Below are 27,580 nucleotides of genomic sequence, written 5' to 3'. Positions count from 1 at the left end.
AATCTTAATTTAAGAAGGCTGTCATCTCTTCTCGGTGAATGACATGAAATGGCTCATCCCCAAATCTTCTGGGAGTCACCATTCCCTAAAGTGCATGTTTTTAGAGGTACATTAACAGTGTAGAAATGTCTTTTGGAGGAGTGCATGGATGACAGGGGGTGTAGAACCCCCTCCTGCTTGACAGGTACTCATCTCTCTTTTAACATACCCACCGTTACACCTCCCTCGAGTTACTTTTAGAGCTCCCGTGCCTCTGAGGACGTGACTTTCCCTCAGTCACAGCCCTGCCTTGTCCCTCCCTCACAGCGCCCTGCCCGCGCTTCTGCATCCCAAAGGCGCACCCCTACCCCCCCCTTAACGCCACAAAAAACACCTCAGAGAACCCACCCAGGACCTCTTTTTGTCCTCCCCTTCCTCTCCCGGGCTACTTTTAACCCGAGCCGCGGGGGCTGAGGGGGGTGGTTACGGGAGGCCCCTGCCGGCCCCCGTAGGCGCTGAGGCGGCGGCCGCGGCCGGGCCCGCCCCGGGAAGCGACGCGTTGGCGGCGGTGACGTCTCGGCGGCGGCCGGGGGGGAGCACGGAGCCATGGCGGCGGCCCCGCTGACGGCCCCGGGCGGCTCCGGGCCGGCGGCGGCGGCGGCTGTGGGGGCGGCAACGGCAGGAGGGGGACGAGGAGGCCGCGGGCCGGCCCTACGCGAAGGCGCCCGGGTGTCGGCGCTCTGCCTGGCTTGGTACGGGCTGAGCGCCGGCGGTAACGTGGTGAACAAGCTGCTGCTCGGCGGCTTCCCCCGGCCCGTCACCGTCTCCCTCTTCCACATCCTGGGGCTCTGCGGCCTCCTGCCGCCGCTGCTGAGGGCCTGGCGGGTGCCGCCGGCCGGCCCGGCCCAGCTGCCGCCCCGCGCCTACCCCCGCTACATCCTGCCCCTGGCTTTCGGCAAGTATTTCGCCTCCGTCTCGGCCCACGTCTCGCTCTGGAGGGTGCCGGTGTCCTACGCGCACACAGGTGAGGGCCTGGAGGGGGTGTGGAAGGGGATCTGGGTCCGGGGATCCCTGTGGGGGCTTCTTTGGGTAGCCCCGGGGGGGGTCCTGGGGTGCTGGGGGTGCTCGCTGTGGTGCCCCGGGGGGTGATGTGAGGCCTGGTGGGTGCTCGGAGGGTGCTGGTCCCTGCTGTGTGCTTGTGCCGGTGCCTGTTTGGCGACTTGAAGGCCTGAACAGGCTCCTGTGGGTGTCCCACGTAGTGACGTGAATCACGAAGTGGTTTGGGTTGGAGAGAACCCAAGAGCTCCCCCAGCTCCAACCCCCTGCCACAGGGACGCCACCCACCGGGTCAGGGTGCTCAGGGCCTCATCCAGCCTAATCCTGAACGCCTCCAGGGGTGGGGCATCCCCAGCCACTCTGGGCAACCTGTGCCAGTGCCTCACCACCCTCTGAGTGTAGAAAAGCCTTGTATGCCCTCATACGAGGGTCTGGAGCAGCATTGTAGGGCCTGGTGTGTATTTGTGTGGCTGCCTAGCATGGGGTCCTGGTTCCCAGTACGTGCTCACACCGGTGTAGGGACCCAGAGCCTCAAATGTGCTCAGGTGGGTGCTTGCTGTAGTATCCCCTGCCCCAGCATGTGCTCGTACAGGTGCCTGCTGCGGTGTCCCTGAGCACCACAAAGGGCATCCCACGTTTGTATGGCTGCCCAGAGCAGTGACAAGGGATGACCCCGCGTGGGCTGAGGTTCTGGCTGTGGTGGGACCAGAGCTGAGCCCCTGCTCCATCCCCAGTGCTCGCCCTCTGCTGACGGTCTGTAACGGAGCTGGCCCAATCTTTGCATCCCCACCGAAATTTTCTTTCCGTTCTCAGTAAAAGCGACGATGCCAATATGGGTGGTTCTTCTTTCCCGGATCATTATGAAGGAAAAGCAGACGACGAAGGTGCGGACAGGTTTGCTGAGGTTTCTTCTCTTGCTGGTTTTTGTGGTGTGCTTTGCTGGCTGGGATCTGGAAGGCTTGGCTTTGGTCACCTGGGTGAATTTTGTGGTTGAAATTAGATTACGTGGTTCCTTTTCCTTTTAACACATCTAAACATTGAGCAAGGTGATGCTCTCCAACATACTGGAGTTGTTCTGGCATTTATTGTAGTTGCTTCATTTCCTCGGGACACAATATAAAAGCTGATCCCTTGATCTGTTGCTTTATTCTTCTCTCTCCTTTCTTCCCCAAATCAGCAGTAAGTGTAAACTCACTTAAAATGAAAGTTATTAGAAGATGCAAGCTGTTCTTCTCTATTCCTTTTTCAGGTATACTTGTCTCTGATCCCCATAATAACTGGGGTCCTGTTGGCCACAGTCACCGAACTTTCCTTTGACATGTGGGGACTCATCAGTGCACTTGCTGCTACTCTGTGCTTTTCACTTCAGAATATCTTCTCAAAGAAGGTAACGGCTTTGCTGTTTGTGGTATTGGTCAGTAGTGTCACCCTTCAGAGGAGTAGCATGTATTTTCCAGTACAGAGGGATGATGATGATGTTGACTTTCCTAGAGTCATAGGGTGGTTTGGGTTGGAAGGAACCTTGAAGTCCATCTTGTTCCACCCCCTGCCATGGGCATGACCCCTCCTGCCAGCCCAGGCTGCCCAAAGCCCCATCCAGCCTGGCCTTGGGCACTGCCTCTCTGAGCAGTCTGTGCTGCCCTAAATCTCTCCTTTAGTTTAAAACTGTTATCCTTGATTGTTACACACTCTGGTGAAGTCTCTCCCCATCTTTCCTGTAAGCCCTGTCTTCTGACAGTTTGATAGTGCTTAAATGTAACAGTTCATTGAAAATTTTTAACGTACCTTGCTGTATCAAATCACTTTCCTGTGGTGAATGAGTCAGTGTCAACACTGGGCACTCCTTGAAGTCTTAGAAACAAAGAGACGAAGTTAAAAGGTGTGGCTTGAATGTTACAAAATGATTTCTGGTTTGTAGAGCCTTTTAAATGTGTGACTAAGATAGTCACCAGTGAAGAAACCATTGTTTTTCGGAAAGACATCTGTTTTTCTTTGGTCATCCTTATTCGGAATTCATACCATAACAGTATTTACAAATTTAATATTGTAATATTTACAATACTACAGTAATAAATCAGTATTTATTCATGGTGCATCTGTCTGTCTGAGGTTGTTACCATTACATGGCTACTGAATCTTTGCTGATTACATGGTGTGTTTCCCAAGGTGTTAAGAGATTCCCGAATACATCATCTTCGGTTGCTGAACATACTTGGGTGCCATGCCGTGTTCTTCATGATCCCGACGTGGGTTTTGGTTGATCTTTCTTCCTTCTTAGTAGAGAATGACTTGGTAAGTGTTACATTTGGGAAACTGTCTGCAATTAAGACAGGAGGAAAAAAAAATACATCCATACAAAAATGTGCACTTAAATATTTCAGTGTAGTTTCTCATCAGCGTGGAAGGAACTGTTGTGAAATACCTGCAGACTGTTTCACAAAACAACATATGAAACAAGTTTATCATGAGAATTCATGCCAGGTTTAGGAGAGGTAGCGTATGTGACAGCTTGAACCTGAGGAGCTGAGAGCTGCAGACAGGAACAAATGCACCCAGAGTGCATGTTACGTGTGTGGTGTTTTCTCAGAATCTGTAGTTGCATATTTGTGTGCTACTTAACCATAGGGAAGTTGCAGCTGTTCTTCCTATCAAAAGGCAGGTAAGAAGTGACTCGTGTTTTATTTCTGTTACTTTGTCACTTACCTGAGATAAACGTTTTTTTTTTCTTGTAACGTTTGTTTTCCTGGCAGAGCACCATGTCTCATTGGTCCTGGACCTTGATGCTACTTATAATCAGTGGATTCTGTAATTTTGCCCAGAATGTCATTGCCTTCAGTATTCTCAACCTGATCAGCCCGCTAAGTTACTCTGTTGCAAATGCCACCAAAAGAATAATGGTCATCACCGTGTCCCTTATAATGCTTCGCAATCCAGTTACTAGCACCAATGTTCTTGGAATGATGACAGCTATCCTAGGGGTCTTCTTATACAACAAGGTAAGGCGTTTATCTGTTTGTTTGTTTATTCACGAAGCTCACTTGAAACAGTCCAGTAGTTTTGAATTATGTCTTTTTGGATTATTTTATGCATGGCATAAAACTGAAGCGCTTGGGTCGGGCCAGGTGCCCTTAGGTGTCTAACAAATTTTGATCTTAATATTTTCTTGAAAAATGAAGATTAGGAAGTAACTCACTAAAATCTCCTGAGCAGAAAAGTAATGATTTGGCATATGAGAAGAATGAGATTTTTATTAGGAGGCACTAGGATTTTAAAATTCTAATAGACATACACAGGGGTGTCATTTTAAAAGTGTGTGGTTTTTTCCTAGGTATGAGGATATGTTAGGTGATAGCCTAGAAAACCATTCTTTTGTTCATTCTTTCCTTCTTTTCTAGACAAAATACGATGCAAACCAAGAAGCAAAGAAGCAGCTACTTCCAGTTACAACTGGAGACCTTGTGAATTTGGACCGGCATCGAAACACTCCTGAAAAGTCTCAGAACGGACTTACGGCATTTGCACAGCACGGAGACTATCAGTATGGGCGAACCAATATCTTAACAGATCACTTCCAGTACAATCGGCAAAACTATCCAACTACCTACAACTTAAATCGTTTTGATATTTAGAGTCCTGGCGCACAGGTATAGACTGTGATATCAAAGTGTCCCCAACATTATCAGAAACTTTTAGTACATCCATGAATGTAAAGCCATTTTATTGTACAGGTTTTGCAGAAGGGAAGATGCATGTGTAGTGGAAGTGGTACAGACCTTCAGCTTCTGCCGAGCAGATCTTTAAATGTGAAACAGCTAGATCTGACACTGGAACGAAATGCACAGTGTAGCTCTTGTACAGAGAGTCTGGTGAACTGCAGATACAAAACATCAGAGCAAAATATCTGGTGTCACTGCTCCTACTTGGAGTCTGTCAATTGAGTATTCTTTTGGCAGCTAAACTCTGGCCAGTACTTTGTTTCCACACTGATAACGTAACCTTTAATTTGTTCTCTATTATGTTTTAATGATGCTTAGGGGAAAATTGCAACTAGGCACATTTCTGATTATCAGAATTTGTTGGTTTGGGAGGATTGACGTATGTATATCAGTTGCAGATAAGTAGTCTTGAATTCATCTTGAGCAAATACGAAACTTGGTGTGGGTATTAATTATTTCTATGCCTATACCTTCAGTTTTTGATGACAAACCAGAAATATTTCTGAAAGAATAGACAGTAGGAATATTGATCCCTTCAAGAAGCATATTTCAAGCTTCATATTTAGAGAAACAGTTTTCTCTAATACCATTATTGTCCCAGTCGCTGTAGTTAACAGAGCTTAAGATCCCCATTGTTTTCTGAACAACATAGTCCTGTAACTTCATACATAGGTCTTCCCTGGCAATACGGAAAACACCTTGACAAATAAAGCGTTTGGAATAATGTTATTTTTTTAAACTTGCTTTACACCTCTTATAAAACTCTTGTCGGTTAGAAATTGAAAGGCTTAAGGTGTTTTCTTCTCAGTTTTATGCATAAATTATGCTTCCTTATATGATTCATATATTATGAATGCTTGCATTTGAATAATCATCATTCTCAAGAAACAATTAAGTCTTATCTTTTTAGCCCCTAATTGTTTTTTTTTAAAGTTTCTTAATTACTGCAGTCGGAGCTGCTTTGTGCATTTTGTCTGACTTCTAATTTCAGCTGAAAGAAGTTACACTTTGTATCCTTCTCTGTTCCTGCAACTCCCCTAGCTCAATTAGTAAATAGTTAAGAAAAAGAATATTTAAATCAGCAGTAAATATATAATTATGGGTAATAAAAACTGATTCAGTCAATATAAATGAACAAAATTCAAGACAAGTTGATTTGATTATTATGAATTAGAGACTGCATTTGTGCATGAAAGGAATGAAACCAGTTGAACTTTGGTTTCACTGAATCAGATTATTATTAATACTTTAGCAAAAAAAAAAAAAAAAAAAAAAGGTTTTAGGGGCCTTCTTTCCTTAACAGAAAAGCTGTTGTACAGTGAAATTTTTGATAGCATAAATATTGTGTTTTTACTAGAGGTATTAGATACCAGTGACAACATTTAGGGTGTGGTGCTGTACACAACACTCCCTCCACCTATTTATTGCTTTAAAAACGACCATTTCCGTGATATGAGATGATGATTTGACTCCTTTCTGGATAACAAAGAATTTATTTTTAAGGGCAAAGTCAACCTGATCTTATTCTTTTGGCTGACTATGGAGGTAGTTATGTAGATTACCTCCCACAATACAGTCCAAAAGAGGAAATGGTCTATCTGAAACTTCAGAGATGGGTTAAATATGCTGCTAATGTCCGTGAGCAGAACTTCTTGACTTGACTGGAGTTTAATCTGTTCATACTAGGTTAGAACATGGGCTTTTAGTTTATAAAATGTGAATAAATTATTTCCTAACCCCAAATAACAAGGACAAGATTATGAGGAAAAGCATTCTTTCGTATGAAATTGCTTTTGCCTATTCCAGTATTAATTTATGTATAATGATTTCTTTTAATACTGTAAAGAGCAACATGTGTATTTCTAAGGCTCACTTCCCAATATTTAAGCGCTGTTACAAAAATGTAGAAAGAATCATGTGGACTCCGGATTTGGATTAGATTCTGGCTCTGCACAAGTTTGATTTGAGGATGAAACATTTAGGCTGAGACATTTGAGAAGAACTGAGGTTGTTTGACTGCTTTCAGAGGAAGCTAGCTGGAAACTGTTAGACTCCTGCAAATGCTGGTGTTCTTTGTGCCTCAGTTTCCCTCCTTCGGGGGGGGTTGAAATACCAGAAGACAGTAGCAGTGGGGGCCCCAGGGATGTACAGACGTGCTGTGAGTTCATCTGTAAATTTTCTGGTCTGTCTACCACTGTAATATATTCATACAGCTTGGAACTGTTGGAATAAAGCTCCACATACCGTATTCACAGATCAGAGATTTCATTAAATATATTTAGATGGCTTGCTCTCTGAAGAACATAACCAGATCTTTTTGCAACTCTTTCAAGAGAGAGCTTGCATGCACGCTTACTGTGGCAGGTCTTTAGCTCAGCTTTTTCTGTCAAGAGTATGGTAGCAGGTGAGGGCTTTCTGTTGAAATTACTTTGTCCCAAGTTCCAGCCTGGGCTCACGGCCTGACTTTGTCTCTGAAACAGAACTATTGTACTTGCAGAGCAGAAAGGGGCTGACCCAAAATAAGGGATATCACACCGGGCCCAGAGTGTGAATCTCTGGGCTTCTTCCCTGAAGCCTGTCTGACAGTGTTCATGCTCTTGTAGTTCATGTCTGTGGTCAGCAGGGATCATTTTGCATGGTACGATGTATAATTAAAACGGTTGAGTGAATCAGTTACAAGAGGTGGTTTTGCTGAGTACCTGAATCCAAGTCCTTAAGCAATATTGCCCACATTCAGGTAAAGGAAGTTTCTGATATTGTTGTAATATATATTTTAATCTTGGACTGCTACAAGATTTTGTTTGGCAAGGTGAAGCATTTGTTTTAACATGGTTTGTAAATTAATGACGTATTTATGTACATAGGTCTGTAGAAAGTATGGAAACACTGGAATAAAAAAAGGGCATACCTAGACAATCGTGTATAATGACCCTGTTATTAAAGTGAAGGGGGTTGGTTTCATTTTCTTTTTACTTGCAGAAAACTTTGGGAGTGCCATACATTAATACTGGCCACATACGAGCAATCAGATTAATGTTTTGCTAATATGGGTGTGACACCTTACCGGATGTTTACTAAGATTGAAACGAGCATGATTTGGATGCCGTAACTAGTGTTAGGACACTAGTTGCTGGTACCCTTAGAAATGTTTTGATTTCCATTGTGCATTTCTAACATATGTAAATACATCAGAAAATCGGGATATTTTTGCCAAAACAGTCCTGGATAGTTTAGAAATACCAGTGTGAAAGGATTAATCTCCCCCCACTGTGTGTGGGTTTTCTCTTGATAACTCCTTAGATCATGTGGTGCTCTGAAGATCTCTTGAAAGCATTTCCCTTGCAGACTGAATTTTAGTACCCAGTAGTGATTAGAGCATCTTTATCATCAGGTAAAATGCTTGGGTGATTTTTTTTTTTAAATACCTGAATGTTAAATAAATCAATTTGAGGCAATACTTAGGCTTTGTAGGAGTACACTGATTTGTAAAAACAAGTGTTGGTAATTTGGGGTCAATTCATGATGATTTCTAAACTCAAGACCTTTTCTTTCCAATGTGTGTTCAAAGCCACATTTTTCTGATGTAGCATTTTGCAGCAGAAGAAACTTCTGCCATGTAGCTATTTGTGGAAAAAGGTGCAATATAAATAAAGGGAAAGTTTTGTTTTTCTAAGGCTTCTGTTTCTGAACCATATTGTAAGCTGTTAAAGATAATTTTAAAATATCTTTATGGTGATGGTACAACCTGGTAAAACATTAATTAAACCTGAGATCACAGGTTTATGATAAATCATACTATGTAGATATGCAAATGCAAATATGCAGGTGGCAGCCACCACCCATCTTTGGTTTTGTTTTATTTTAGTAGTCCATAAATTGATGTGAGTATAGGTGTTTTTACCAAGAAAATCCTGCAACCCTTACAGTAGGAAATCCAGCACTTAAGCAAATGCACAGTTCTGTGTTGTTTTCCTCTTCTTATTTCAACTCTTGTTCTGTGAAGCTCCAGATGTTACTTGGTTGGATTGCCCGTGATGCAGCCCTCCAGCCTGTGGATCTTGGTACTGAAGCTGGGATCCCCGTATGGGATGAAGGGAAGATATTGCATCGGTCTTTCAGGGCCTGGGACTCTTTCTTGCCTAAAACATATTAGGCGTTCAGATGTTTTTTGACGGACAACTCTGTCAGGTAACTAGCTTTTGGGGCTCTTGGTGGATAAACCATTGCTGCATGCTGATGGATGCGGCAGCCTGGATGGTGGCAGAATGGGCTCCAATGTGCAAAGCATTTTTGCTGGAAGGCATCATTATGAATTTTGAAAATTTTCTTACTTCTAAATATAAGCTTTAAATAAGATTTAAATATCTTTAATAAGATTTGAACTTAATCTGGTCTTCTGGGATCAGTGTTAATTTCCAGGACTGCAGGGTGATGTAGAATCATGATCAGACTGTATCTGATATTCTTTTTTTTCAGTTGTTTCTTGGATACATGAAAACACCCATCTTCCTTCTGAGTTTTTATATTCTGTAGATAATATAGTGGGGTCTTCATGGTATGTCTTGTTAAGAATAAAAAGCTCTACCTTTTTGTGAGGATGTCTGTGAGTCTTGTGTATGTGACTGGAAATCCTGAAAAGTGTAATTTAATACCTACAATTCAAGAAAGTGATTAGATATCCATGTGAGCACTGAATAAAAGTGTTAGAATACTCAGGCTTCCCTTTGGCCTTCTACAATTCATCTCTGGTTCTCCTGTAAATGGTCTTCAAGCATTTTCTAAAAATTGTGTCAGTAAGCAGAGGGAGTTAAGCAATTCCCACCAAGCCTCGTACCTCTTGACTGGGCTGTGAAGCTGATCAGATCAGCACCTTGCTTTTATAGGGATTCTCAAGCTGTCAGATAGTTTTAATCACATTTTGAAAGATAACAGACCATCAGGTGCCAAAGGAAGGATAAGGTAAAGACTAGAAACAACTTGAACATTTAAGTGTGTAAAGAAATGAAGTCGTGTGGAAAGAAGCAGTGCTCAGGTGTGAGTTAAATGTCCCTTCACAGGGCAATTAACAGTTATATTTTTCGGTTGGCTGTCCTGAGCTCCCTGCACATCCATGTTCCTAACATTTTTACATCATGTCTGTGGTCTCCCCAAGTGCTGCAGTGATGGATTTTCCCAGATACGCAACAGATGTTGAACGACGTTCTTTCTTTTAATGTGCTCTATGGATTTCTGTCAACCTGAGTGCAATTTGGATGTACTTTTAGTTTGGATGTGGATGTACTTTTTAGTTTGGATGTACTTTGGTGTACTTTTAGGGCTTGGTAAGCACGAGAACTGGCTGCTGCAGGAACGGCAGCGAGCGGGCAGCCACCCGCAGCCCAGAAGCAGCTTCCCCGGCTGGGCAGGGCGAGGGGCGAACCTTGGAGCCGAGACGGCTTCGGAAACCGTGACAGAGCGGCGGGGAAGGGACCGTGACCGAACCGAGTCCTCCCCAGGGGCCGGGGCCTGGCCCCGCCGCCTCAGCCCCTTCCCGCCCCGGGGCCGGGCCCTGTCAGGTTCCCGCCCTTTGCGGTCTCCATAGCGACGCGGCCGTAAAGCACTGCCGCGCGTGGCGCTTGGCGGCACTTCCGGCCAGTGCGGCCTAGCGGCGGCGGCGGCGGCGCCCCCGTTGTCCCGCAGCCATGGAGATGCCGCTGCCGCCCGACGGTGAGCGCGGCCCCGGGGGGGGTCTGAGGGGGGCGAGGGGGGAGAAAGGGAGGTTTGGGAGGGGTGTGAAGGGAGGGAGCGGGCCCGGCGCGGGCTGACGGCGCTGCCTCCCCACAGACCAGGAGCTGCGGAATGTCATCGACAAGCTGGCGCAGTTCGTGGCGCGGAACGGGCCCGAGTTCGAGAAGATGACGATGGAGAAGCAGAAGGAGAACCCCAAATTCTCCTTCCTCTTCGGGGGCGACTTCTACGGCTACTACAAGTACAAGCTGGCCTTGGAGCAGCAGCAGCGTGAGTGGGGGCCGCGGCTCGGGGCCGGCCGAGGGTGGCGGCGGGCCCTGTACCCCCCCCCCCCCCTCCCCCTGCGGCCACTGCCTCCCCGTCCCCTCTGGGCCCCGGCCCGCGGAGCCGCTTTACCCCCCCTGGCCTCGCTCTACCCTGCCGGGATCGGTTTGCGGCCTCCTCCTGCCCTCTGAGCTCCAGGTAGATGGCTGAGCCCTGCCCGCGGCTCTGCACGCCTCCCCTTTCAGGGTTTGGAGCTAGGCTGGGCTGTGCTGTGGGCACAGGGGGCACTCGGGAAGCGGGAGGTCCCGCACAGAGCTCCAGGAGCTGGTCTGGTGTTGGAGACGGTCCTCTCCCTTTGTGCAAGGAGTCGCTTGTCCCCCTCATCTCTTTGCACCACCCACCCTTAATTGCACGATTGACGTTTTGCATCGAACCATTACATTAGAATGAGGGTCTGGAACCAGCACAGCGTTTGTGTATGGGCTTGTGATAGCAGACTTCTGTTTGAGGCTTGCTTTAAGAGTTTACTTTGTCTGACAGTGCTGTGCAAGCAAAGTCAAGATATTGAGGCTACAACGCAGATCCAGCCACTGCCCCAGCCATCTCTCCCACCACCGGCTGCTCCCATCCCAGCTCCTCAGGGCACTCCTTCTGTGGAGGAACTTATCCAGCAGAGTCAGTGGAACCTGCAGCAGCAGGAGCAGCATCTCCTTGCCATGAGACAGGTTGGTGTGAAATAAGCACTCGTCTGCCTTATCCTAAACTACCCGTGGCTGCAAATATTCAGAGCAAAGGGAGAGAGAAAGGCTTCCATCTGACTGGTGGGTGGTGGGTTTGGGTGTTGGGGAGGAGAGGAGGCATTATTGTACTTATTTTTGTTCCGTGGTAATTGCCACCGAATCCGTAGAACAGATGTATGTGATGCTTTAGTAAGATTGGTCCTTGATTAAGATAACATATTCAGTATATGAAAAGCCCTGCTGGTTCACAGAGTGGAAGAAATTGTGACTGCATTTGATGCTGGAGGCTGCTGGGAACTGCGAGAAATGTGGTTGTACTTTAGCAGTAGCCTAAAATAATCTTGTACCTCAAGGCAGATTCAGATTTGGGGTGGGAAGGTGCTGTGTACTTGAACGAGGTGTTTTTGCAGGCACCACTTTGCCCTTAATGCTACTGACAACCAAACTGAGGATTTATGGAAGAAGGGAGCACTCCTGGAATATATGTTTAGGACCTGCCTGCAATTATTTTTTTCAATGAAGGAGAGACATAAGAATGAATACAGTTTTTTTTTTTTTTTTTTTTTTTTTCCCCAAAGAATGAGAACGGTCTTCTTAAAAACAAATAATCAAAACGTTTATGTATGATAACATTGCCTGTAAAGGGTCTTGGTCTTTAAGAGAGCTGCTTGTGGTTAAGAGGCTAAGAGACCTGGGCTATAGCAGCTTAGTTCTCTAAAAGAAAACGGGATGTAATTTAATTTAATTTTATAACTTTATTTTTTTTTCAGGAACAAGTCACATCAGCAGTGGCCCTTGCAATAGAGCAGCAGATGCAGAAAGTTTTGGAGGAAACCCAGTTAGATATGAATGAATTTGACAACCTGTTGCAGCCAATAATCGACACGTGCACAAAAGATGCAATCTCAGTAAGTGATGTTAGTCTGAGCAGTTACTTGGTGCTGTTGTGGATTAAGAACGATCGGAATTTTTGGGATTATATAGAAAACAACTATGTTTTATATGGTAGGCAAGACAATTACCTGAAAATTTCTCTTCTGGCAGTTATTTCAGTGTTCTAAGGAGTCCTTATGATGTGAACACTTTAGACAAGCTTTTTTTTTTTTATTTCTTTCTTTTCTGTAAGGCTGGCAAGAACTGGATGTTTAGTAATGCAAAATCTCCTGCACACTGTGAGCTGATGGCTGGGCACCTGCGAAATCGTATAACAGCAGAAGGAGCTCACTTTGAGCTTCGCTTGCACCTGATTTACTTAATTAATGATGTATTGCATCACTGGTAAGGATTACATTGTGTTTTTCAGTTTTATGTTTTGATTAATTGGGTGAAAGCTGTCTCTGCTACATATATTTCTTGACTAGTCACCTTTTATTTTTAATGTATTCATTATTTTTAGCAGATGCCTTAATATCTGTAGCTGGCATAAAGATCTGGTGCTTTAGTAATCAAATTCAACTTTTATCTAATTTGTATATTTTTATTCAAGTTAAGGCTGTACAGTAAAAATGTAAAGGAGGGAACTCTATATGAATCTTTTGGTACAGTGGAAGTTGGGAGGAATTGATTTGCAATGCTTTTAATGCTATATTTAATGCTATAGTGAACAGCAGTAACTCTTCTCCTTCCCCTTCCTTTTTTGAAGCCAGCGGAAGCAAGCACGGGATCTCCTGGCTGCTTTACAGAAGGTGGTTGTACCTATTTATTGTACCAGTTTTTTAGCGGTGGAGGAGGATAAGCAACAGAAAATTGCCAGAGTGAGTACCTGGTTTTAGTTTGACTATGCTTTGCTTTGTTAGGTTAATGCCAGGCAAATTCACAAATACAAGGACAGAAGAGGACTGCTGAGATGTTTTTAGTCTGGTTGTCTTCACAAAATCTTATCACGGGACGTGCTTTGCATTTGAACATATTTGAACTACAACCTAAGAGTACTTAGCTTTAGCTATTACTAAAAGGTTGAATGCATTTGGGTCTTTGGTGGTTCCAAATACAACTGAGTAAATCCTAGGTCTTTTGATAAAGCTGGAAATATTTAACAAAAAAAAAATTGCCTCAATTTTTCTGTGATTGTTCATCAATTCTAAGCACCTTTCGCTCTTGAATTTATGCAGCTTCTTCAACTATGGGAGAAAAATGGATACTTTGATGAGTCAATTATTCAGCAGCTACAGAGCCCAGCTCTTGGTCTTGGCCAGTACCAGGTTAGTCACAAAAGAAAAGTTGCTCTTTTCAAAATATGCCTGTAAATATGAAAATTTAGGAAATGTTTTTCTTTTTGAAAGGCAACTATTAACACTCCTCCTCCTCCTCCCTATTGAAGTTGTTTACAAGGGATTACAGAAAATGTGAAACGTTACCTTGTTCCTTCAAACATTCAATAATCTGGCTGTTGCTATGGTCCCAGAAAGTCTACTTGCATTAGTAACTACTACATTTCAGTCAAGCTCATTTCTGAGTGTTCTTTTTTTATGGAAATTGATGCTTGATAAAGGGTACTAAAGAAACCATACCTTTAAATTGTATACACTGCCATAGCTTTAAATTTCATATGCTAAGCGTTGTTTTGGCAGCGGGAGGTACTCATTTTTAGCATTAATAATGAATGCTGTTGGTTTTAGCTGTGTTTGAAAGCTAGACTTAATATGGACAGTGGATTCTGTCCTGTAGAGAATATTTTGGAGACCTTCAGAGCTTCATAGTGTGACCAGGTCCTTCTGCCAGCAGAGTTATTTTGTGGAAGGCGGGGGGAGTGTAATATAGGAGATTCTGAATGAGCTCATAGGGGATCTGTTTTACGTGCAGCACTGACTTTGTTCTCCTCAATTTCTCACTTTATCAGGCAAATTTGATCACTGAGTATGCAACAGTAGTACAGCCTGTACAGGTAGCCTTCCAACAGCAGATACAGAACCTAAAAACTCAACACGAAGAGTTTGTAAACAGTTTAACGCAGCAGCAGCAGCAACAAATACAAATTCCACCGCTGGAGAATGAGGTGAAATCAACCCCGCCGCCTCAAGCCCCCACAGCAGCACCAGCCTCAGCTCCACCGTCTGCTCCAGTTACACAAGCAGGTACTAACCTGTTCAGGGGACCTGTGCAGAAACCAGTGGGTGGAAAAAATTAAGAGATTTGTTTTTATTTTTTTATCTATTTATTTCCCTACATTTTGCTTGTGAGCTACTGTGGTATGCTAGTTTGTTTCAAACAGATTCAGGCTTCTGCCTGGATCCTTGCATCTGGTGCAGTCTGATGCTTGAATATAAATGAGGAAAGAAGTTATGAGTGTTAGAAATCTGTCAGAAATCTCTCTCACAGTAGTAGATTTCTGTAAAATGTGACTACGTATACAGCAAAATTCTGATGGAGTCTTGTAAGTGTGCTGGCGTTAGTAACTGCCTGTGACCTGGATGCTTCTAACTGTCTCCAATTTGTTTCAGATGATGGTAAATCTCAGATGCCCATAGGTGGTTCTTCAGAGTATGACGCAACAGGGTCTGGAGTGCAGGATCCTGCCTCTGGTGGACCTCGTGGCCCTGGATCTCACGATCAGATTCCTCCAAATAAACCACCGTGGTTTGACCAACCTCACCCTGTTGCACCATGGGGTCAACAGCAGGTATCAAGCACTGTTCTGAAATGAGAGGTGGGGGGAGGTGGAACTTCACCTATTCAGAAAGACCATCTTGGGAGTGGGAGTGTTTTGAAAATCTGGGAAGGTTATACATACAGATTAAAATCCAAAGCTTTCTTATTCTCAGCACAGCTGAAAGCAAAGTTTAGGCTGGATTTCAGGTTGTCAGCTACTCCACTTTTCCATATGAATGAGCAGAACAAGAAGTGCTGTCAAGTTCAGCACTGAGTGGTTCCCTAGCAATTTAGTTTCAGAGAAAAGACAGGAAAAGTCCACAGCTGTTCAGAAATATTTTTGAAATTGTCTACAGGCAATATTTACTTTAAAAGGTAGAATGTTTTTATCGCTTTCTTGTAGCCTAATGACCAGGCTCGTTACTTTTACCACTAGGGACCACCTCACTGTCCTCCATGGAATAACAACCATGAAGGAATGTGGAACGAACAGAGAGATCAAGGCTGGAACAACCAGCGAGAGACGCCGTGGAACAACCAGCCCGATCCTTCTTGGAACAACCAGTTTGAAGCCCCGTGGAACAACCAGCACGAACAACCTCCATGGGGTGGGGGTCAAAGGGAACCTCCATTTCGAATGCAGCGGCCACCTCACTTCAGAGGCCCATTTCCTCCACATCAGCAACATCCCCAATTCAACCAGCCCCCGCATCCGCATAATTTCAACCGCTTTCCACCTCGCTTCATGCAGGATGATTTTCCACCTCGCCATCCCTTTGAAAGGCCTCCTTATCCTCATCGTTTTGATTACCCCCAGGGGGATTTTCCTCAAGGTAAAGTGTGTGCTGGGCCAGGTTTTCTTACGTTGCAATACTGATTGCTGTTACAAACTGTAGTGCTTTGGGGTGACAGCATATTCTTGGTGGAGTGCTCAGGTTTTCCTGAGAAATACTGAGTTTTTGGGTTTGGGAAGCTACAACGAACTGACTCAGTAGCAAATATGTGCAGAACTGGATGCTTCCTTGCTTCTTGTCTTCCTTCCACAACCAGGATAACCAGAAACTGTAATCCAAGCTCAAGTCAGTGGCTCTTTGGGTACTCTTTTTGTGACTATTTCATTTTAAAAATAGCTCAGAGGTGAGAGGCAGGATTTACCTCCAAATTCAATTCCTTGTACGTCAGGCCGTAGGTGAGGTCTCTTTAGCTAGGTCCTCCCTAGATAAAAGAGGTTAGAGGAAGGCAGGATGGAAGCATTTTTTCTTGTGTATCCATGGTCTTCTCTTCCTCTCTTTATTTTTAGAGAAAAGCTCTCAGTTGTCTGTCTTGTGCGTGTCTAGCGTTGTGTGGCTTGGTGTAGTGTCTGGTGAAATGATCCTTCCCTCCCTCGTTGGGTTTGCTCTCTCGCTGGAACATGGGGATGTCTGAGAATGTAGTCGGGGCACTGTGTGCCTGCCCTTTGTGGCTTGGGTTTGGCTGCAGGCCCCCTCTGAAGTCTGGTGGTGGTCTGCCCTGATTTGGTTCCTATTTAGTTTTCCACATCCAGAAGTTATGATCATTCTGGAATGATCGTTGTCAACATAGTAACTAAAGATCCCTGTGGTTCTGTGTGACAAGTAACTTTAAAAATGGCAATGTAGGAGTTGCTATTTTAAGCATAAAAGATTTCTATTTCCCCACGTCCCAAAAAGGTTGAAAACCAATGAATTATGTATTTAGGATTGTGTCTAACTTCTCCAGTAAAGATTTTTTTAAGAGCTGTGGTATCGAGTAGGAAGAACAGCTTTTCTTGTCTGGGTGAGGTGTGTGTGGGGAAATTAAGGTTTTTAAGCCCAAAAAAGATGCTGTGTTTTGGGTTGTATTGATGACCCGGAACATCTGTTGTATCACGCAAAGATGTTGGAGGAGGGGTATCTACTAAACCAGCTAAAATTAGGAAAGTGATGAAGCAATGACAGTGCAGCCTACGTTCAAACCCTAATAAAGATGAGTCAAATAGCAGAGGCTGAGGACTGTGTGGTGGCTGTAGTGACTTCCTGGAAAAGCCGTTTGTCCCCCTGCAGCAAGTATTGATTTTCAGTCTTCCCTTTTTTCTGCGGAGCTCAGTGAGTTCAGCAGGGTCTCCTGGCGTTCATGGCAAATGGTTTGTCCATCAGTGACTGGATGGATGCCTCTCACTCCTACTTTAACAGGATATTATCTCTACCTCTTCTTGAAATACTGCTTTAAACTTCTTTAAAGCATTTTCTTGTCACCTACTCATGTGAGTTAATTCCTGTCATGTTTATTTCTTTACGTATAATGATTTGGCATAGAGGCAGTGTATTACGGATCTGTTTAGGTTGATGCTAAGCCACGATTGTGTGTTTAGGCTTCAGAAATAGATCCCATCAGCAGCTGGCCTGCTGCATCTGAAACCTTTTGTTCTTGAGCATCTTTCTTGTGGTACTTTTTGACCACAGTATGTCCCAAAGTAAGCAGTGGCTTAGAGTTAGCTTCCTGTTGTCTTGAGAGTGGCTGCTGTAGCCAGAAAAAGAGATGCACTGCAAGATTTCTGTGAACATGAGGCTGGCTACAGGGCCTAGTTCTTCCGTTCTGTTGCTTTTCTTGATCTACAAGGTGCCAAGATTGTTTTTAGGATAAACGTGCTAATTGACGTACACTGCTCTTATTGCCTTTCCCTTCTCTGTAGCTAAGTAAAATGTTTTAACCCTCCCACTCTGTGCAGAAATTGGACCTCCTCATCATCACCCTGGTCACAGATTGCCTCATCCTGGAATCAGCGAGCATCCTCCTTGGGGAGGGCCACAGCACCCTGATTTCGGGCCTCCCCCACATGGATTTAACGGGCAGCCTCCTCACATGCGGCGACAGGGCCCCCCTCATATGAACCATGATGATCCCAGTCTGGTGCCAAACGTTCCCTACTTTGATCTTCCTGCTGGACTGATGGCTCCACTTGTAAAAGTAAGTGCTTGAAATTGGGCCCTGACTGGTAGGATTAAAAGATCAAAATCCCACAGTGAATATTATGGGTAGCTTAACGTGTACATTTTCGATTTCACATCTTTCCCTCCAGCAGCCCTCAGGCTCAGCACGTTGTTGTATGGGCGGGTGGTGAGGGAAGGCAGTGAAAATGGTAAAAACTTGGTGTTGTGTCCCAGTGAAAGCTAGTTGAGCCTGTATCTGTGAAAGACTCATTTTTTTCAAAGTCTTACCCCCAGTGATTTTCAGATGGGCAGAGAGACCCTGCAGTTCTGATGGGGCCACTGTGCACTAGTTTTGGTATTCAGAATTTTCTTACATAGATGTTTTGCAACACTAGTGTTACATGTGCCAAGAATGGTAGCGAACATGCACTTGTATGAGCATCTTGGGGGATATTTGCGTTTATCATTCTGTGTTTGAGATGAACAAGTAGGTCTATTCCATCTCTTAACTTCGTGTTACTCAGCATACACCAGCTTTTACCAGGTTTCCATCCAGGCACTGTTATCACAGAGGTGGATAGATAAGACATGCATTTTATCTACCTGGTGATCCAGATAATGCTCCAATAGGTGTTGTGCTGGCTTATAGAAATCAAAATGGTGGTGATAGCACAAGGAAGCAGTGGGTCATCTACAGAATCCTTATTACTGGACCATTTTTAATCCAATAGTGAATTGTGAGGTCCCTACACAGTTAAATCTATATTTATCTCTTCAGGGTAGCAACCCCATGACACATGACAAGAATGTAATTTGTTTTGTTTCCGGCAGCTTGAAGATCATGAGTATAAACCTTTAGATCCTAAAGATATACGTCTTCCACCCCCAATGCCCCCCAGTGAGAGACTACTGGCTGCGGTTGAGGCATTTTATAGTCCACCATCTCATGACAGGCCTAGAAACAGGTAAGAGTAGGTATAGCTAACAATATGGTAAGGAAAATGCCCTACGAAGCTGTCTCAAAACAAGAAGTGCCTCTCTCTCCTTCGCCTGTGTCTTGGTTCTTCTAATGCTGAAAATAAGTGCTCTTGTTGTATTTTAAACTGTTTGATCTTGCACTGAGATGTGTGAGACCTTTCTGCCCAGGCCCTTTGTTCCCTACAAAATCTAGCGGAAATCCTTACTTGCTCCGTGGATCAAAGTAGAGTTTTACTGATGTTGGTTCTATGTGTGGTTGATTTATTGCAGTGAAGGCTGGGAGCAGAACGGACTGTACGAATTCTTCAGAGCTAAAATGAGAGCGAGACGGAGGAAAGGTCAGGAGAAGAGAAATAGGTGAGAGATCTGTCTGGTGCCTTCTGATGCACACTGTTCATTTGGAAGGTGCTAGGATCACCTCAGACTAATAGAAGAAAAATCTGTTCAGCAGTATGTTGGTGGAATTAACTGGATTTTAAGTTGCTGGAAATTGTATCTAATCTGTAGAAAATAGTTTTGTTTTTTTCACACTTAGGTTTTGATTGGATTGTTTGCAGAAATATAGTGCTTTTGTGTAATTTCAGTTTGATCAAAGTTACATTTGCATTTCTCAAGCATCTCCAAGGAATTTCACTGGAGTTTCTCTGCCTTTGTCTGTGCAGTGGGCCTTCTCGGTCTCGCAGTCGGTCTAAAAGCCGAGGTCGTTCATCCTCCCGGTCCAATTCACGATCTTCAAAATCGTCTGGCTCCTATTCAAGATCACGATCTCGCTCTTGCTCTCGGTCACGATCCTATTCACGCTCTCAGTCCAGGTACAGTGCAATGGGGTGAATCTCAGGAAGTTAGAGGCAGTGGGAAACAACCTTCAGGGCTGAAAAAAGAACCCTGGATGTTGCTTCGGAAACTTGTGCGTCTGATCTCACGTGCTGTCTTTTCCAGAAGCCGGAGCAGGTCCCGCTCTTCCCATAGCCGCTCGCGGTCACGGTCACGATCCAGATCAAAATCTTACTCCCCAGGAAGGCGGCGCCGGTCCCGGTCTCGCAGCCCCACTCCTCCGTAAGCTTTTGTTTGTTTATTTCTCTTTTTACCTGGTCTGTTCAGATTAGTACCATAAAGGGTACTTTTCTCATAAACTGAGTGCGTTAAGTATTTCACCAATAGTAGAAAGGATGACAAGCAGATTTGGTAATAGTATTTGTGCTATTTGTGTATATATAGAGAGAAAATATTACCATTTTGCGATTGCTTTATAACAAAACACTGTGCAGCTGTGAAGGCCTTATAAGCCTTCCTAGAATGGAGGAAAAATCCTCCAAGAGCTTTTTGTGTGAGGAAGACTAGTGTTTGATTTCTCCCTTGTACCGAGAAGCAGGTAAGGTTTGTTGGCACCTTTAAAACTCCATAACCTAATAGCTTTATAAAAAAATAAATCTTAAAATGAATGGGATTATACTGGATGTTAATATTTAACAAGATTTAAAGTCCCTTGCACTGGGTCAGAACAGTATTGCTTGTTTTTAATTTCCTTTTTTTTTTCTATTTCCTTAGTTCTTCTGCTGGTTTGGGCTCCAGTTCTGGGCCTCCTATACCAGAATCAAGACTTGGAGAAGAAAATAAAGGCCATCAGATGCTAGTGAAAATGGGTAAGGTACTGGTTTGGAATATAAGCCAGGAAACACAATCAGGCACTCAGCTCTTGGACATCGTTAATTTTTGCACATTCCTAAGTATTGTCCCTTTCAGCACCTTCATATTCTGAGGACAGAGTAAGGATATTCAGAGATGTAAGTACATAAAACGTGAAACAACGATGGCAGTTGCCCTTCTGGGAAGGATATGGAAGACAGGGATGTGAGTTTGGCATCAAATAGGATTCAGCTACCTGGAGTTTCATCTCCCAACAGTGTAGATCAGCATCTGACCAAACAGATTGGGCTTGCATTGTCTTTCCCCTTGACCTCTTAAATGTTCTTAGGGATAGTGTTAATGTTTCTCTACTCCCAGACTTGCTGCATGTTAATGCTTTCAGGAAAAACAAACATACAAACAAAAAAAAAACGGTTCATATATTGTTTGACTGTTATCCTGCTACATTGAATGGATGTTTTCTTTAGCTGTTTTCATGATGTTTGCTTATTCTGCAGAATTCGAGTAATACAATAGGTACAGGATTGCAATGTTGTGTCCCTTCTGCAGGATGGAGTGGGTCTGGTGGATTGGGAGCCAAGGAGCAAGGAATTCAGGATCCAATTAAAGGAGGGGATATCCGAGACAAATGGGATCAATATAAAGGAGTGGGAGTTGCATTAGATGACCCTTATGAAAACTACCGAAGAAATAAAAGTTACTCATTTATCGCACGCATGAAGGCCAGAGATGAATGTAAGTGAATGTTGCTAAGCAATTTAAAAAAACGTTCAGACTTATTAATGATATTTGTCCTATTTAGAGTTTTACTGTAGAGTATAAGCTCAATTTTGAGTATTTCTTCATTCTTTCTAATATAATGGATTTAAAAAAAAATCAACAAGGTAAGTAGACACACTCTGATTAACTCTGCATCTTTCCCTTTTCAGGGTTATGTTGTATTCTAATTTCTGAAACATTATTAGCTTGTTTTGTGTAAGCCACATCATGGCTTCAACACCAGTAGCCTCTATCTTTAAATCTTACCCTTCAGAAAATAGGATTGTCGTAAAAGTAGCAGAGGGAGCCATACCACGGGATGGATGGCTGCCAAAGCAGGAAGGAAGTCTGTGTGGTTGGAATGAAGCTGGCCCACGCTTACTGTTTGGCCCTGCCCAACTCCTAGTTTCCTACAGTTAGTGCTGTGTTCTGTCAAACCCAGAACTGGCAATAAAAATCATAGTAGTGCAGTTTCAGAAAGGGTGCAAAGTGGAGGTGCTTCTTAGGAGATGGAGAGAATTATCCAAGTGATAGATTTTTGCAGAGAGTCTGTGTTACATTAAACTAAACAGTAATTAAAATTAAAAAAACTGGCATGCCAGTTGAAAAGTCACTTCTACCTATGGCCGCAGTAGATCTGTATAATAAAACGAATTAACGTAAAGCTCAAAAGGAAAAAATCCTTATTAATAAAGCCCTCATTCCATGAAACATTTCGGACAGCTTAGGTGACTGCAGAATGTGTAAGCGCTCTTTTCCCTATTGTTTCAGTGAAGCGTGAAACGCAAGACCCTCCACCACCTGAATAAGACTCTCTGAAGAAAGATGTCTTGCATCTTCTACAAAACATTAAACTTGTATAAATCCGGATTAAAGTCTGGAGGAAGTGACAAAAGAATTACTTTTAAAACTATGGTGAAAAATGGAAAGCTATGACATGTACTTCAACACTTGTGATTTAGTGTTTAAAAAGGCCAGTCATTACTATGACATGTCTAGCACGTTTAAGAATTTCCATTTTATTTTGCAAAATTTTTTAGTTAGTTAGCCATTTTATACTAGACTTAAGCCCCAGTCAAGCTCTCCCTGGTCAAAGATTGTGATTCACTCATTCCTGTGGAATACAGACGTTATCTGATAATGGTTATATGTCTCTAGTTCCATAATGTATGTTTATTTCTCTCAAAAGGTTAATTCTATTTGAAGTGGAGGGGTGCTGCCTTGGGATCAAGTCAGACTGATGCTGAGCAGTGTATCCTAATGTCTAAATGGGGAATGAAGCATCTAGTTCCAGTACAGGTGACCTATGAGCACTGTGCAAGCTTGTTAGAACCTACCATACAACTTAACACCCCTACACACCAGCTGCTGCAGTCACAACTCTGTTCAGAACACGAGGGTTAACTGTTCTAGCTTTTCAAGCGCTCTAAGGGATGTTCAATGCTTTGTAATGGAAGACATTCTTTAAGCTTTTTATATTTTTGTATATACCCTTTAATAAAAGCTAATTAGTTCAATAGAAGAGAATCAATTTTCTCTGCTCTGCAAGTTTCTAACAGTGAAATGTTATTGGAAACTTCCTTTAACCTAAATGAGAAGAAAAAAAAAAAAACTTTTGTAATTGTTTCCAGAGACCACCAGCTAAAGATATTAGGCCCTTACACTGCACTTCCACTCCAGAGGTCTGCGTGGTGGTAACCTCTTCCCAGAGTAATTTGTTTGTATAGCAGAAACCCTCTTAAAACCATTCAGTTAATATGGTGAAATATCAGTTTGTTCTAGATCTACTGTAGTTGTGGAACTGTAACTGTCTGTGAATCAGCATACAACACCTGTATGTTATCAACTTGTGAATTTTATTGTTTTGCCTTCCAATAAACACTTTTTTTAATAAAAAAAATAAAACAGTGGCTCAAACTTGAGACTAAATGGATTCTAGCACTTTGGCTGTAAGCCTCCCTTGTATTGAATTTACCTCAACATTGCATATGTTTGGTTTTGTAGTAACCTGATAGGTTTGTTTAAATAAGGCACTAAGGTCAGGATGGTATTTTTCTACTGTGATCACAGTCCGGGGTGCTTCATATAGATTTTTCCTCTCTACCATGATCAGAGATAAATGAGCTCTGTAATACACACACAGGCTGTGCTGACTTCTCTAAAGGGAGTGGGATAAGCGTTTATTTTTTTCTGACCACTGAGGTAGCCTGACGGATGGCATCTCTATCCTTCCATCATATACAGGAGCAAAAAAACAACCCACAGATGCAGGAAAATAAATTATGTATTACAAGATACCAAACAGTTGGTACAAATCATTCTAGCACAGTTTACAACTTTATCTGTATAGTTTGAAAGTGCTTCTTGTTGCAGCTTGAGCTTTGTAAAGGTAAATTTTACTTAATGCTGATAGATTCACAGTAGATTCTCCTCCTGTGCTTTCTGAATTTCTTCACGTGCTTGTTCAAGTGTTAGAGGCGGAGATTTGTGATTCTTGATATACTGCAAAAGAATTAATACACCATTTATCTGTGTAGATATTTATCATATATAATCTTTGTGTCACGATACCTGCACTTTACTAGCAACAGAAACTGATGCTTCTGTTGTAACATGACAAAGATCCTCATTTATGAACAGCTAAAGGGTAGAGTAGAAAACTTACTCTTTTCAAACTATGGCTTCCAATAAGACTTTAGTTCTGTCTTTTTTACATAAATACCTGGCTTGCTCTTAATAGAGGGATGAATAATACAGTCTTCTATTATTAATTTATTCAATGTTAATACAATTAAAGCAATATGAGCTGCAAATATTAGAATTGTTTGGAAAGGACTATATATTTACTCTTATCTAGGTTGCCATCTAGTCTATCATACCTCTTTAGCCTCTTCTAGTGTGTGATAGTGGAACTTCTCATTCTCTAATGACTCCACCAGGCATAAATGAAGGTGCTGAATGTTCTCCACAAACTGCTGGGTCAACATCAAGTGCTGTTTTAGCATGGCATTTAAAACAAGCACTGATGGATTGTACGCTGTCAAGGCTGCAAGAAAGAAGAGTGCGTGCTTAGTAACAGATCACAGTCAGCTAGTAAGTGCTAAACAACCTGCGTAGGAATTTAAAACACAGTAAAATAGCATTAAGAAGTAATGTTTTTCATTACCTTCTACTGCATCCATGCTGATGATGTGACTGGCAATAGGTACTGGATCAATGTAGTTGTTTCCCACAGGCGGGCCAAGTACTGCAGTGTTGTTTGCTGTGTATAGGATAGAATCAGTTACCAGGTTTGGAGGGTTCAGCATTAGAATTTGGTTTATCAGTCCTTCAAAACATCAGTACTTGAATTAACAACTATATATTAATGCTGATTAGGTTAAAATATAACACATGAAAAAGCTCAAGACTGAGGAGGGCGGTATCTTGACTTAAACATGAACTTACTCTTTGACCAGCAATAGGTGAAGGGAGAATCCACTGTCTGAACTGCAGTTTCTTTTACAGTCACCCTGCGCACCCGTTCGTGCCTCTCTCTAGTACGCAAAGGTGTTGATGTTGAAGAAGATGGGTCTTTTCCAGAATACGTGCTACTCTCAGAATGTTCCTCTGACATTTCTGATACAGCTTCCCCATCTGTTGTGGACGGAGACTTTTCAAAGTCTTCAGAATATTCTGAATTAACAGTTCTGTCATCACGATCAGGATAATCCTGTCCCTGTCTAGAAAAATCTGCAGAAACTTCACCTAAATGTTCAGAGATAGCAGCTTCAGTCACATTTTTTTCAGTATCCCCTTCAGGATTACTCACACCAGTTACTGTACTTATTTTAAGAGAGAGTTGGTCCTTTTCTACCTGGAATGTATCTTTTTTTGGATTTCTGTTTGATTCTTGAGTAATTTCAATGTCTGTCCCCTGTAAAATCAAACAGCTGTATGTTAGAGGAATCAACAGTACATAACCATAACATGCCTTAATCTCTATCATTTCCACTGCATGTGACAGAGTCAGCTCCTGCATTAGGAGATAAAAACATTGCTTTTATGTGTCACTTTGCAAACGTTACATTGTTGTCAGTTTAATAAGGAAGTGCAAAGACACACGAAAAGAATTTGGTCAGGTTGCAGTAGACTGCAAAATCCTGAGCTAACCTTTATAGCTAGTGAGCCGTGCCCATCTCCGATAGCTTATGGTAGAATAGAAGTACTTATTTTAGAACCTCCACCCTTCACCAAACGATGGCAGAACAGAGAGATGAACTAGAATGGAATTTCTACTTACTTTCTGCTTTAATACTGCCATCTCACTGGTGATATTTGATGCCAAATCATCGAGGCTCAGGATATTCAGTCTGAAGTCTGCAATTGAGTGACAAACCACCATGAGGCCTCACATGAAAGTTACAGTACGCATCCATGAAGTGACAAGAAAAAAAAAAAAGTGTAATACTAAGAAGTAATAGTACGCCGTCACTGTTTAAATCTTTAAGTTAGCAACGGCTCTTTCTAAATTCTAAATTAGGCTGCTGAATTCTTTCAAAGCAAGTATTTGCCTGTGCTTATTAGTAGATCATTAGTACAATTTGTGCCAGGTCTATCAAGACAACACTTGGGAAAGCTTACCGTTTGAGCTTACGCTGGTTGAATCTTCTGCATCAGATGCCTTTGAAAATAAATCATCTAAAGATTTTATTTCACTTCCATCACTTCCAAGTGATATTTGGGTTTGCTTGGCATTGCCTGTTCTTGGCAAGGTGATTTTTACAGTATTGTCTTTCATGGAAGATGGTGATTGAGATTTCATACTACGTAGAGCTGACAGGTTTCTGCTGGCTGGTGGAGGTGTCAATAAATCAACTGTACCAAAAACATTCTTCTCTAAGTCTTTGCTGTGAAGAGAAGTTGCTTTGGATACCTCTGTCAGTGAAATTTCCTTATGAGACGGAGGAGACGTTCCTAATGAAACGGGAGCCTTACTCTTTTAAAGAACACGAAAAAGAGATTTATATGTTACTTCATTTACCGTATGTGGATCACCAAAAAGAGAGAGATTATAATGGGTAAACCCGTAGTTTTAGTGTGAATTGAAGCTAACACATCACAAGCAAGCTACAAACACAGTATTAAAAACTATTTTCTGCTGTTAATAAATAGTGACATACCAATTAAAAATACCTTATAAAAGTGTAAACTACATAATCCAGTGAAGACTGTGTTTACCTTTCCACTCCACTTAGAATCACTTGTACCAACCCTCCGATTCTCATTTCCACTGGGAAACTCCAGAGAGTTCTCTGTGAATTCTCTCTTTTCCTTTTTGCCTGTATCCAAACCAAGCTTTTGTTTAACCGTACCACTCTTCTTTGGGCTTTGGATGCTTTCATCTTCCATAGGACAGGCATTACTGATGGCTGTGTTCCTACTGGCTGTAGTGTAATTCTTCAGATATTTCTTGCCTCTTGCACTGCGCTCAAGACTGGAAGCAGATGAGAGGGATTCTTCATCCAAAGGCTTCTGCCTGAAGTCAGCGTTTTGCAATTCCATCTGCTTCTTCCGATTCATGATCTTGCTTTCTAGCTGTGCCACCTTCCTCAGCGCTGAGCTTGATCGCGTGTGGGCAGTGCCACCCGGTGCGCTCTTTGCTACGCCTCTGTTCATTGCCTGCACGGCGCCTCCCAGCGCCTGGCACCGCTGGTTTCCCCGTTCTTCCACATCCTGCACCTTGAGGAACCTGCTGCGGTGCCACGGCGCTCTTCCAGCCGCCTCCAACCCCATCTCTCCCACATGGAGGTCGCTGCCAGAATGAGGAAGGAGCAAGGAAGGCCCGGCGGTTCTCCAGCGCTGCGCATCGCCGTGCCCCTGCCCGGAGGAGGACCCGGAGTGAGGCTCCCACGGCCGAGCCCTCAGAGGCAGAGCCGCCCGGCCCGGCACCCGCTCCCCCCGGCCCTCTGGCCGCCTCCTCCCGCCCCTCCTCCGCTGAGGGCTCTCCTCACCGGCCGGGGATCCCCTTGTCGAGGCTGGGCCCTCACCTGCTTGCCGCCCACCAGCGCCCTCCCCGCCCGAGCGCTCGCAGCCATCTCGGGACGCGCTGAGGCGGTTGAGCGGGGCCGTATCCCGGAGACGCCCACCCCCCAATATCCCGCCCCCTCATTGGCTCAGCGCTGAACCCCCCCAGCCCGCCGCCGAACCTTGAGCTCAA

At 43.5% G+C, this 27,580-nt stretch overlaps 3 protein-coding genes across 8 annotated transcripts; 2 read left to right on the top strand and 1 right to left on the bottom strand.

Moving 5' to 3' along the window:
* Positions 1-517: 517 nt before the first annotated feature.
* Positions 518-9,349, top strand: SLC35E1 (solute carrier family 35 member E1). Of its 2 annotated transcripts, XM_068661705.1 has the most exons (7): positions 518-1,003; positions 1,849-1,919; positions 2,285-2,422; positions 3,202-3,327; positions 3,786-4,031; positions 4,431-4,679; positions 8,755-9,349. In XM_068661705.1, exons 1-6 carry the CDS (start codon positions 586-588, stop codon positions 4,662-4,664), a joined length of 1,233 nt encoding a protein of 410 aa, XP_068517806.1. In that variant the 5' UTR covers positions 518-585; the 3' UTR covers positions 4,665-4,679; positions 8,755-9,349. The 2 variants fall into 2 exon arrangements, with proteins under 2 accessions (XP_068517806.1, XP_068517805.1); XM_068661704.1 differs by lacking the exon at positions 8,755-9,349 and having other exon boundaries at positions 519-1,003; positions 4,431-8,425.
* Positions 9,350-10,311: 962 nt separating this feature from the next.
* CHERP (calcium homeostasis endoplasmic reticulum protein) lies at positions 10,312-23,298 on the top strand. Of its 3 annotated transcripts, none has more exons than XM_068661693.1 (18): positions 10,312-10,457; positions 10,575-10,748; positions 11,283-11,467; positions 12,253-12,390; positions 12,609-12,760; positions 13,125-13,236; positions 13,594-13,683; positions 14,322-14,556; positions 14,923-15,101; positions 15,507-15,903; positions 17,796-18,034; positions 18,829-18,962; positions 19,246-19,332; positions 19,638-19,787; positions 19,915-20,031; positions 20,524-20,618; positions 21,172-21,357; positions 22,571-23,298. In XM_068661693.1, exons 1-18 carry the CDS (start codon positions 10,433-10,435, stop codon positions 22,573-22,575), a joined length of 2,700 nt encoding a protein of 899 aa, XP_068517794.1. In that variant the 5' UTR covers positions 10,312-10,432; the 3' UTR covers positions 22,576-23,298. The 3 variants fall into 3 exon arrangements, with proteins under 3 accessions (XP_068517794.1, XP_068517793.1, XP_068517792.1); XM_068661692.1 differs by lacking the exon at positions 22,571-23,298 and adding an exon at positions 22,153-22,258 and having other exon boundaries at positions 19,918-20,031; XM_068661691.1 differs by lacking the exon at positions 22,571-23,298 and adding an exon at positions 22,153-22,258.
* Positions 23,299-23,586: 288 nt separating this feature from the next.
* C26H19orf44 (chromosome 26 C19orf44 homolog) lies at positions 23,587-27,549 on the bottom strand. 3 transcript variants are annotated; one of them, XM_068661697.1, is made up of 8 exons: positions 27,411-27,549; positions 26,593-27,240; positions 26,005-26,353; positions 25,664-25,740; positions 24,829-25,297; positions 24,548-24,643; positions 24,261-24,427; positions 23,587-23,883 (listed from the first exon to the last, which is right to left on the bottom strand). In XM_068661697.1, the coding sequence occupies exons 1-8, from the start codon at positions 27,456-27,458 to the stop codon at positions 23,797-23,799; spliced, it is 1,941 nt and encodes a 646-aa protein (XP_068517798.1). In that variant the 5' UTR covers positions 27,459-27,549; the 3' UTR covers positions 23,587-23,796. The 3 variants fall into 3 exon arrangements, with proteins under 3 accessions (XP_068517798.1, XP_068517795.1, XP_068517796.1); XM_068661694.1 differs by having other exon boundaries at positions 27,375-27,497; XM_068661695.1 differs by having other exon boundaries at positions 26,005-26,359; positions 26,602-27,240; positions 27,375-27,497.
* Positions 27,550-27,580: the final 31 nt, after the last annotated feature.

This window comes from Anas acuta, chromosome 26, assembly GCF_963932015.1.
Source record: "Anas acuta chromosome 26, bAnaAcu1.1, whole genome shotgun sequence".
Lineage (NCBI taxonomy): Eukaryota > Metazoa > Chordata > Aves > Anseriformes > Anatidae > Anas > Anas acuta.
This window is presented reverse-complemented; position numbering and strand designations above follow the sequence as displayed.